Source organism: Chenopodium album, chromosome 22 (genome assembly GCF_948465745.1).
Source record: "Chenopodium album chromosome 22, dcCheAlbu1.1, whole genome shotgun sequence".
Lineage (NCBI taxonomy): Eukaryota > Viridiplantae > Streptophyta > Magnoliopsida > Caryophyllales > Amaranthaceae > Chenopodium > Chenopodium album.
This window is the reverse complement of record NC_137855.1, coordinates 1,846,443-1,858,361: the sequence shown is the minus strand read 5'-3', so window position 1 is coordinate 1,858,361 and position 11,919 is coordinate 1,846,443. Positions and strand designations below refer to the sequence as shown.

Here is an 11,919-nt window from a genome sequence, read left to right as displayed (position 1 = left end):
TCCCATGAATCAACGCCAACAAGGCAACAACCATGACCAACTGTTATTCTATCCTATGTACCAGAGCATGATGCACATTATGACTCCGAAAATTTATATTGCTCCCTATTTTATTATCTCTATTATATTAAGTCGCATAGTAGTTAACTTTCAAAATCCGAGATTCAAAATTTGATTCACTTTAAATTTGTCTCTCTACTCTCTAGGAGTTTCATATTTTCAAGATTCATACAAATTTTGTATACATATTATGCACCTTTCTAAAATTGTACTCCGCAATGTTTGAAATTTTCTCCAAAGGTAGGATTATGATAAATTGTAATCATATACAACTAATACGAGTAGATTTCAAATACCATCATCATTAATTATATTGTTATATTATTAATCTTGTCGTTCTCATCTTCTTTTTACTTAATCTAGATATATAGGATTATTTGGTAAAATCAATACTCATAACATATAATACTATTATCTCTTAGCACTTTCCTCCTTTTGGGAATAAGTTTCTTCCAAGTTTTTGTGGTCAAATCTAATTAGGATAATCATACTTAGAAGATCATGAAAAACGCTAAAATTAAAGTAAGAAAAGTTAGTCAACCATTAATTTTTGTTGTGCCTTCTTTTTGTAATTTTGAATTGGCCGCTAAGAGGCTAAAATATTTGAATTATGCCAAATGAGAAAGAATCCCACATCAAAATTCAAATAATGTTGTTCATCACATAATTATACCAATATTATATCAAATTAGCATCATTGATTCATGAGGTACAAATCGTACGATACATAATGGTTTTACAATTAAGTACAAGTTTGATCAACATTGCAATACATACTAATCGCCTGTTCTGATGACTGAACCGAGCTGAACTAAACTGAACGGAATATTTTATGAGAGAAGGAAATTAAGATAAACCCATTTACTTCATTACAAATTTGATGTTATGTAATGCTGACGTGATTAAGCTAGCCTGGTAGGCTGGGAGTTTTCTCATTGGGCAAGTCAGAATTGAAAGTCTTCGCCGCAACATCTTGGGTCAAATTTTTACAAGTTGCAAAATCCAAAATATCTCTACTCGTATTTCTTTAATGCTAATTAATCTTTTCTCCACGTAGGGTTATCACTTAACTTATACGATAAAGGTATTTTTTGATGAAATTTCGTTAATTTTTTCTCCTATTTTTATCAGACTTGACTGTTAATTTGGGCTAGGTTGACATACAAGATGTAAACTTTTTAACCTAGTAGGCGATATTTATGGTTAACACACAATCGAACGATCATTTGTAGCAGGCGATATTTATGGTTAACACACAATCGAACGATCATTTGTAACAAAATTAAGAATGACTTTTATTTCAAGCACAATACGGAGAGTACTATTTATTATAACATTAATGAGCTAAAATGTTTGACTAATAATCGACTATTCGTTATTATTTGAAATTTTATTTTATTTTACTTGATTGGTCTTAAAATACTTGTCTATTGGAAATTTAGAAGAAAATATGCGTATACGATCATTTAAATTATAAGATGTGTTGTCCAACTTTTTAATAATTATTGTAAAAATATAAAAAAAATAATAAAAAATACCATAGATGACTACGTATTTCCTTAATTTCGTTTCATAGGCAATTATCACCACGACATACAATAGTAACATAGATGACTACGTAATAGATTATAATAATGCTTATACCACAAGAAATCTCGTTTCATGGAAATTTACAGCTATTTGTTTCAATAATTCACAACACTTGCTAAGTTGCTTGTAATCAAATGGGAAGTGCATAATAAATTATTATAGTGTCTAAAAAATATATTGTACTTCGTATATTATTATAGCGATAAATGGCATTATTAGGAACTTCAATTTTGTCCATCATGTATGAGTTTATGACCCATGTTGCAATTATGAAGGTGGACTTTCTTATTGTATCAGTATGTACCTTATTGCATATGATCTGATCTGGTTGTGTTGATTTATACTACCTCTATACTTGTAATCTCTCTAATTTTTGTAATTTCGGTTTGTATGTGTGGAATTTTAAAAATTTCCTATTTATTAGATGAAAGATTTCCATACATTTTTTTATAGAAATTTCAGCTCTTTTAAAGTGTCTATATGATTTTTCTCGGGGTAAAAAAAACTTTTATTTGTATTACATATTTTATAACGTGTCCATACATGCATGTGACTATATATGAATTTTAGATGGAGGGAGTCATTTGAATGCTAACAAATTAAAGGACTTCCTCCTTTGTGTGAACAAATTCTGATTGCTTCAATCAACATGTTCCTTCTTCTTTTGCTTTAACGCTGGTATATCAGTGACAATCAGTGTCAAACCTTGTCACATTGCTTGACATGAGCCACAATGATTGAGAGTACGATCCAGACAAAAAAATTAATACTACCAATACCCTGTTGCTCTATTTTCTGTCTATTTCCTTATAACTTAATCTTCTGGTTAAGGTGTCAATTATTGATTTATGTGTCTATAATACATCTGCGTTTAATGTCTATTTACTTAGTCTATTGTTGATGAATTATGAGGAGATTTTCGAGAAAACTTCTGGACCTAATCAAGTTACATTACATCATCATTTATCCTTGTCTCAATATGTATGCTACACCTGTGTTTCTAACATTTACCAATAATCAGCAGGATCCAACATGCTAACTCATTCAATTACACTAAAGAAAAATATATAAATGTAGACCCGAAAATTTTCAAAGACAAAAATGATGATAAAATGTGTATTGCAACAAAGTATTACTACTATAAGGCATAGTAACAGAATCCATTGTTTGTAGCAAGAGGTATTTGGCACAACATAATGATAATGAGCAATTAAGGTAAAGAAGTAGAGGTTGATTGCAGCAAGCTGTTTCAACTAGCCCCATTCTCAGCAATTCCCAGTTTGGAGTCTTTATTCAATTCAGGCTTCAACTTATACCCACCTACGCGGTTCATTAGCCGCCCACGACATCTCTGATGCACCACTATCAGAGCTGAAACTGCTACAGCTGCTTGAATCATCTTTCACTAGACATGTATTAGATTTTTAGGTGAGGAAGGTGCCCCATCAATCAAGTTATAGTTCATTTCTTTTACTGCCCCTGCATGTATATCATCAAGGCTGACACTGTTACATCTGGTTGATTCATCTTTCACTAGACATGTATTTTTAGCTAAGGAAGATGCCCCATCAAACAAGTTATTATTGATTGCTTTTACTGCCCCTGCATGTATATAATCAGAGCTGACACTGTTACAGCTGCTCGATTCAGCTTTCAGTTGATATTCAGCTAGGAGAGATGCCCGAAAATTCAACTTATAATTCACTTGTTCTTCTGCCCCTGCATTTACATCAGCTTATGTGAGTGCTCGTTACACGTTACGTTGCAAGCACGCAACAAACTAAGCTTACATAATTACATTGGTAGGCATCAAATTACAACATGCACATTAGCAGACAGAAACCAACATATTGCTTAATTGTGATTACACTAGAATCAATCTTTAATTTCTTCTGCCCCTGCATGTACATCAGCTTATCAACAAACTTAAATTACAATCAATTAATTAATTGCTTCCATTACCATTCCAATTGATGGATATGAAAAGTATATTAATACCCTGTATTATTTACCCTTCCCAACCCTATGATGCTAATGATAACGGTAACATACACTAAGTTTGTGATTACATGATTTGGTGTAGCAAACTAAACTTACAGAGTTACAATGGTAGCCATCAAATTACAACATGCACATTAGCAGACAGAAACCAACATATTGCTTAATTGTGATTACACTAGAATCAATCTTTAATTGTTTCTAACACGGCAATACCAGTTAATACGAAACACGATTTTATACCTTTGATTGAAAGAATAGAGAGGGTTTTATCAGCATCAACATCTCTATACAACCCGATAATGCGGGTTGACCCTCGCTCTGCCAGTGCAGCTTGGTATGTAGCAATACAACCAGTATATTCATCAACGGCAGAAAATGTAATGTAGTAATAATCAAGATAGCTAAAAATAAAATTGGCCCTTATCATCCGTACTAATTTCAGTTTTGCTCCCTGCAAATTAATTAATTATTAAATGATCGAGTCAATAATAATATATATAAAAGGGTCGATATAATATGACACGACACGATACAATACAATACAATACGATTCAAAAAGGTTAACCAAACCTTGTGCTTGTTATAGTGATCAATTACTTTAAGGGCTAATTCAGCTTGAGATTCCACATCATCAAGTGGAATCATAGCGCCATCTTTATCATCATCATCATCGTACTCTAGATGATCGAAATTCTGAAAATTCAACAATCAAACAAATACTTTATTGTATACCATCAATAATTTTATAAATTAATAGCAAATTTACAAGGAAAAAGAAGAGTGATTAATTACCTTAAGTTCGCTTTTAAGATGACAATCAACTAAGAAATCGATCATCCCAGAGTAAATCTCGTGATGTTTCGATTGTGAAATCAATTCAAGGCCATCAACTTCAATAGAGCAGGCCTCAGAAACATCAATTAAAATATCCTTGAACTTGTTCACAATTTCAATGTAATTCATGGCATGCCATTCACGATTCTTCATACAAACCTTCAAATTCTGGAACAAATTCTTCAAGATTTTCAACTCGTTGTCATCATAAATCTCTCTCTTATCAGAGTATTCATCATTATCATCCACGTATTTCATCAAGAATTCATCAAATCCTTCAAGATCAGCATCGTATGTTCTACGCTCAACCTCCATTGATTCAAAAATCAGAATTTCCACCAAACCCTAATTGTTTTTTCGATTCAAAATTCTATCCAGTCTAAACCTAATTTTTTGTGTTTTTCAAACCGTCAAAATTCCTATTTTTATGGTAGATCACAATAGGTCGGTTTTAAAAAAAATCTACCCGGATTACATTAGGATATGTTTTTTTTTTTTTTTTTTTTTAATTTATACAAAAATTACGGAGTAATAAACTCAGGTGTAATACTAGATCTCAAATTCTCAACCCTTGACCCTCATTTTAAAAAAAAAAAAAAAAAAAAAAAAAAAAATTGCTCAATAAAAAAATTAACGAATTCAAATTTAAATGGTATTAGAAAAAATATTTACTCCTATCAAATACCCAGTTTAGAAGAGACCAGCAACCCGGGCTCTGATACCATGTTAAATTTCAAAACAATATAAAATGGGCATGGGCAACCCGAACAAGGAGGAGGAGAGTTTGGGCCACAAACAAGGCTTTGGAGCTTCCATACTAAAACCAATTGGCAATAGTAGGAGGTACTCCTCTACCTTATAAAGTGAAACGATCTCTCATCTTTCTCCAATGTGGGACACTCATAAGTGGGCTACAATGGGATTCAACAATACATAACACATACTACGAGTACTTGTTTAACCAATTCGACTTTTGACGTAACAATATTTGGATTCTATTAAATAGCATCTTTTAAACCGTTAAATGTTAGTGTTCTTGGAGGATAATAATTAATAATCAAATTACATTCAAGAAAATTTTAATTTAAGTCGAATAATTTCACCTATTGGAGTAGTTATTAAACTAATATTCCATAATATTTGAAATGTTTGATTAATCTATGATTGAGCATTTGAGCATCAAACGAGACTTCATATAGATTAATCTATGAAATGTTTGATTATTCAGGCATGTACATGCGGTTAACGAGAGTGCTCGTTATACAGCAAACTAAACTTAGAGAGTTACAATTAGGGTTGTACCTAGTTAAAATTTTAGCGGTTTGGTTTGGTTTACGATTTATAAAATTACGGTTTGGTCTCGATTGTATTTGTAAATATGGTTTATGGTTTGGTTTGGTTTTGCAAAAATTATAAACCAAACCAAACCGTAAACCAATAAACCGTATTTTAATGTTAATATAATTTTTAAAATAAATTTTTTTATATTATTTTTAAAAAAAATTTAAAGAATAAATAAAAAAAACCCTGAAAAATAGATAAAAACTATATGGTCAATACTCTATAATTAATGACTAAAATGGAGTACTCATATGAATATTTATTTATTTTTTTTATTTTATTTTATTTTTTTTATGGAAAAGGACTTCATAGTAAAACCTGTGAGAAACCCTCTCTCTCTAAAAATCCTCTCTCTCTCCCTCTCCCATAAACCGTCGCCCCTTTTTCTTCTTCTCCGGCTATGAGGCTCGCCGGCGGGCGTGTGGCTCACCGCCCACGCCACAGCGTCGGCGAGCCTCCAATCTACCCCTTTAGCTTGTTTATTTCTTTTTTCGTTATGGTTTTTCGTTTTTTCAGCCTTTCATCTTGCGCCGCACCGCTCCTTCGTCCGCCGCCGTTGTTCTTCTCCGACCGTGAGGCCGGCCTGCCGTCGTTTCTTTGTACTGCCTCCCCGCCGCGCCTTCGCCCCACCCTCTTGTCCGTTGCCGCGACGTGGTTTACGAGAACGGGGAGGGGGAGTTTTCTCCCTATAAGTCCCTCGTGTAGGGCCGTTCTAAGTCCCTCGTGTAGGGTTGTCGTTGCAGTGGCTCGGGGGCGTGTGGGGTTCGGGCTTCTTAGGCGGGCCTCGGTGGTCCGTGCGTTTCTTTACGGCGGTTCGTGGGCTGGGTTGGTGATTCCCAGAGCGTTGGTGGTGGGACTCGGTTTGGCGGCGGGGTGGGATGTTAGGGTTTCGTTTTTTGTTTTAGGTTTTAGTTTTTGTTCTGCTTTTCCTTTTAGAAGTCGTTGTGTGCTTTTTAGTTTTACTATGTTTTCTGTTTGTGTGGTGTGTTGGAGTGATATGGGGCTTGCATATCGGTGTACCGATCTTCTGGTGCAGGATTTAAGCCGGGTTTTTTGGCTATGAGGCTTCGGTTTGATCTTCTGTTGGTTTGGGCTAAAAGGTTTTGCTTCCATGCCGATATCCGTGTTTGAATCGGAGTTGGTCTTGTCTATGGTGAAGTGTACGACACCAATTTTGATTTCAGGTCGAGGAGTACGGGATTCTGAGCCAATGAAGGTTCTCGTCAGAAATTACATCATATTGCCAGACCCCCTTGCAAGAGGCTGCATAGGACAGCGTTATATGAGCCAAGGGTACTTAAGAATGTCATTCTGCGCGTGCAATTGTAGTTTCTTTTATTTCGAACTTGTAACTGGTTCGGTTGTCTTTGTATTGTTCGATTACGATCTCTTATGTAAGTGCCGTATGGCTTTTTATTAATGAATTTAATCTCCCCCCCTTTCAAAAAAAAAAAAAAATGAATATTTTTTATTGTTATGTATTATTTTTATTATGTGTTAGCACTTGATATTTTTATTGTAACTTTGTAGTACAATTTAATCTGTTTGGACTACTTATTTAAACTTTATTATAAATTAATGAAGAATTATTTGACAATTTTTAGAAAAAAAATATCACCTCGTCATAAACCGCACCAATCCCGTATTATTACATTCATCTTTTAAATAACATCTTTTAAACCGTTAAATGTTAGTGTTCTTGGAGGATAATAATTAATAATCAAATTACATTCATACGCACATAGTATCTCAATTACATTCATTTATGATCACTATCTCAATCTTCAATTAAGATCTCAAACATAAACAAATTTATTTTTAATTTTTTTGTAATACTGTAGATAATGGATTTGCGATTGAAATAATATACTCGTACCAAGCTGCCATATTATTAGACTTATTCATACTATTACTCTGTTTTTTCTCCTTCATTTTTTAATTTCAATTGATTAATTCATCAAATCCAACCACGAATGTTGTTGAAGATTGTTCTTGATGATGATATAATTACAATGATCTTCATCCCTTCGTCATTTTGTGAAATGATTTTGAGTTTCAGAGAACTAATGGAGAAGAAGGTTGGTCTTATTTTATTTTCTCTCTCCTCCTTTTCTTTTTTCTATTTTTTTATATTATATATATATATATATATATATTCTTAATCAATCGTAGATCAATAATTATTTTATCTATGATGATTCAAGATTATATTTAATTAAGATATATAATCAATTTTTTGAGTTGGAATAACTATAATCGAATATTTGTATAATTTCTATAAGAAAAATGAACATGTAATAATTTAAAAATGAACATTTATTACAAAATGAACATTAGTACATTAAACATGAACATTTACTACAAAAAAAATGAACATGTTTATTATATACAATGAATTTGAACTATTTGAATATGAAAATCATGTTCATTTTTTATTTACTAAATGTTTATAACTTTGTTTAACATGTTCATTGTTGTACGTGTTCATTTTAGTTTTTTTTTTAAAAGGTTATAATATTCAATTGCAATTGTATTTTGTTAAAATTCTATCAATTTGATCTATGTATGAATTTCGATTTATTATTTGGTGATTTTGTAATGAATTTTGTTCAATTTGATTAGGTTTATTTATCATTCTTATGAATTGAATTTACGGCCTTTAATTATGAACATAAGAAAATTGAAGAAATAAAAAATAAAATGATTATGAAAGATACACATTATAACTATTAAAAAGATATGAACATGCATTAAAAATATGAATATACACATTTTAGAAAATGAATATACGCATTCAAAATATGAACATATGCATTATTGGTTCATTTTTTGAATGCGCATGAACATAAACATTTCATAAGGTGAACATATACATAAAAAGTATGAATATATGGATTTCAAAATGTTTACATAAGCATTCAAATTTATGAGTATAAGCATTTAAGAAATTGAACATATGCATAAAAAATATTTCCTCCGTTTTCTTTTAAATTCAACACACCCTTTAGCGCGGTAATCAAGAAAGGTGCGTGGGGTTTACATGATATAATAAACTTTAAAATAGGGTGAATGGTTGTTAAAAGTGTAATTTAATGGTCCATGTGCTTTAAATTAAATAAGGGATATAGTATAGTCTTTCCCTAAAGTAACTTTCCTTTTATAGTATGTTTCAAGTATTATGACATTTCCTTTTTAGGGAAGTGTTGCAAGTAAAAGAAAACGAAGGAAGTATGAGCATATGCAGTTCAGAAAGTGAACCTACATAAGCATTCGAAATATGAACATAAGCATAATCGGACAAAATGAGAACATTTTATAAGCATTAAGAATTTTTTGTCATATGAACAACATATACTAATATTATGAACATTTCAAAACATTTTATGAACTTAAGGTATTCGTTCCATTTCACTAATTTTTGTAACAATCATCAATCAATCAATCAATAACTATATACTAAAAGACACACCAGTAATGACACGTGTCATCTCCTGGTGTACTGTGTCCTTAATATTTTGTTTTTTTTAAAACATTTAAAAAATTTATTTTAGGAAGTTATTAAAAAAAAAAAAAAGTTTCTTTTTGTCAACAGAATAAACAAGCAATAATATTTACCTTTTTTATTCTACAAAGATATTAACTTTTTATTTTGTATGCCATAAATTAACTTATAAAAACAAAACATGGAGTAATTAAAATAACCGTGCATGGCACGGGATTTAACATAGTTACAATAAAAATTTCGAACAGCAGAGTATCAAACAATACTCAAGCAAATTTAAGTGATATTCATTAAATAGTCAAACAAAATTAAGTGAAATTTACATAAAATTGTCTTTTTTTTTGGGGGGGGGGGAATCAATTTGTTTTTTACGTATGGACGACATATAAAATATTATTATGAATATAAGGCATTTAATTATGATCATAAAAAATAATATGATTATGAAACATATGTATCATAAGTATTAAAAATATGAACATATGCATTGGTGGTAGTTGAATAATCGGTCGTTGGACAATTACCCTAAACCAAACAATATTTTTACCAAAACTAACCTAAGACAAGTCTAGGGCAAGTAGAGGATCGTGTCCACAGGGAATGGGTGAAGAACACCAAGAGTATGAAACGGTTGTAAGCTAATTCGGTCACAAATTGGGTTTTGAATGGTAAGCTACTATATAAAAGAACGCTAGGGGAAACGGGATTCAACACCAACCAAAGCCAAGGAATCAATAACAAGGACGAATCATGAGTACACATAGAGGATAGAAAAGGAACTTAACATTGCCTTCTTTCAATGTCACAACATAAGTACTCCCTAGATTAAGCACTAACACGATAAGGATTAAGTCTCAAGGATAGGAAGTGGGTTTCTAGCTCGAGTTTGTCTCTCGATCGCTCCGAACTAGCGTGAAGCTCGAATAATTGGGATTTCTCACCTAATTACCATACTAAAGCAACCTAGTCAATGAAACCAAACATCCAAAATCATGAAAGTAGCATAATCTAATTACACAAGAAAAGACTCACTCCAAAACCCCATCTTTCGATGTGAGAAGAGGGATGAACACATGGGCATAATGTGGCCAACAAAATACACATGCAATTATCAATTCAAGCACAAACAACTATCAATCCAAGGTAGCACATGAATAATTCCAAGTCAATTAACCATAGCTTGACCCAACCCCTAACTAAAAGACTACTCACTAAACATGGTGGAAATTACTCTAACAATTAAATCTAGGGTTTTCATGAATTCAAATAAGCTAGGAAAGAGATGAAACAAGGATGGATTAAACATGCAAGAACAAATAAACAAGATTAAGGGAGAAATTATCAACTCAAAGCAATTAAAATTGAAAATTAAGAGCAAGAGATAGAGGAAAGAGATTACTTAATAAACTTCAAAGTTGGGAAAATTGTTGAAATTGATGGAACAAACTTCCAATAATTCTTACAAATGATTGAGTTTTTGAGAAACTAAACTAAGGGAGAGGAAAACTATGAAATAATTAAGATAATAAGTCTAATGGAGTTCAGAGAGAAGAAGATCCCCCCAAATGAGCCCCTTAAAGCTATTTATAACCCCCAATTTCCTAGTAAACTCCGCAGTAGAAAGTTCGCAGAACCCGTTAGGCGCGGCCTCTCCAAGACCTGGAGCGGCCTCTCCTGAGCGGAGAGGCCGCTCCAGGTCTTGGAGAGGCCGCTCCAAACTGGAGACAATAATGGCAGAAAGCTTCGTAGCAGGACGGAGAGGGCTCTCCAGAAAGGGGGAGAAGCCGCTCCAGGTGGAGAGGCCGCGGCATAATGTTGGAGAGGCCTCTCCTAACTTTTTCTTCCAAAACTGCCAAGTGAGGCAGGAAGTTTGGCAACGAGGTGGAGAGGCCTCTCCAAATAGGTGGAGAGGCCGCGACACAAAGTTGGAGAGGCCTCTCCTCTCAAAATCCTTGAAACTGCCAACTTTGGCAGTAGCTGCAGCAAAAGGGTACGGTGGAGAGGCCTCTCCACTGACCTGGAGAGGCCGCGCCTAAGGAGAGGCCGCGCCATTTATTTGGAGAGGCCGCTCCACTGCAGTTTCTTCTTCTTCTTCACTTGGCTACTTTGCTTTGGCTTCTTTTCATCATCTTCCTGCTTTCCAACTTGATTCATCATCCATAGGCTTCACTTGGTCGTCTTTAGGCCTAGCAACTTAACAAAAACACCAACAACCCGTGAAGCATAGGGTACACAAAAATTGCATAGTAATAGATCAAAAGTGAACCAAAACACTGATTTTATCAAGTAGATAAGGTTCAAAGACACCCTAAAATCATACCAAAATACAAGTTATCAATTGGTTCATTTTTGAATGCGTATGAACATAATTAAGCATTTTAGAAGGTGAACATATACATAAAAAATATGAACATATGGATTTCGAAAGTGAATATATGCATTTCAGAAAGTTTATAAATGGATTCAAAATATGAACATATGAATTTCAGAATGTGAACATAAGGTATCCGTTTTATTTCACTAATTTTTTTGACAATTCCAATAAAATAATTCCGAACAATAGAGTATCGAACAATATTCAAACAAAATTA

General features: G+C 32.9%; 1 protein-coding gene across 1 annotated transcript; it reads right to left on the bottom strand.

Annotated features, from left to right (window-relative positions):
* Nucleotides 1-2,698: 2,698 nt before the first annotated feature.
* LOC145605944 (uncharacterized) lies at nt 2,699-4,974 on the bottom strand. Its single transcript, XM_081662012.1, has 4 exons — nt 4,444-4,974; nt 4,222-4,344; nt 3,892-4,102; nt 2,699-3,369 (listed from the first exon to the last, which is right to left on the bottom strand). The coding sequence occupies exons 1-4, from the start codon at nt 4,798-4,800 to the stop codon at nt 3,056-3,058; spliced, it is 1,005 nt and encodes a 334-aa protein (XP_081518138.1). The 5' UTR covers nt 4,801-4,974; the 3' UTR covers nt 2,699-3,055.
* Nucleotides 4,975-11,919: the final 6,945 nt, after the last annotated feature.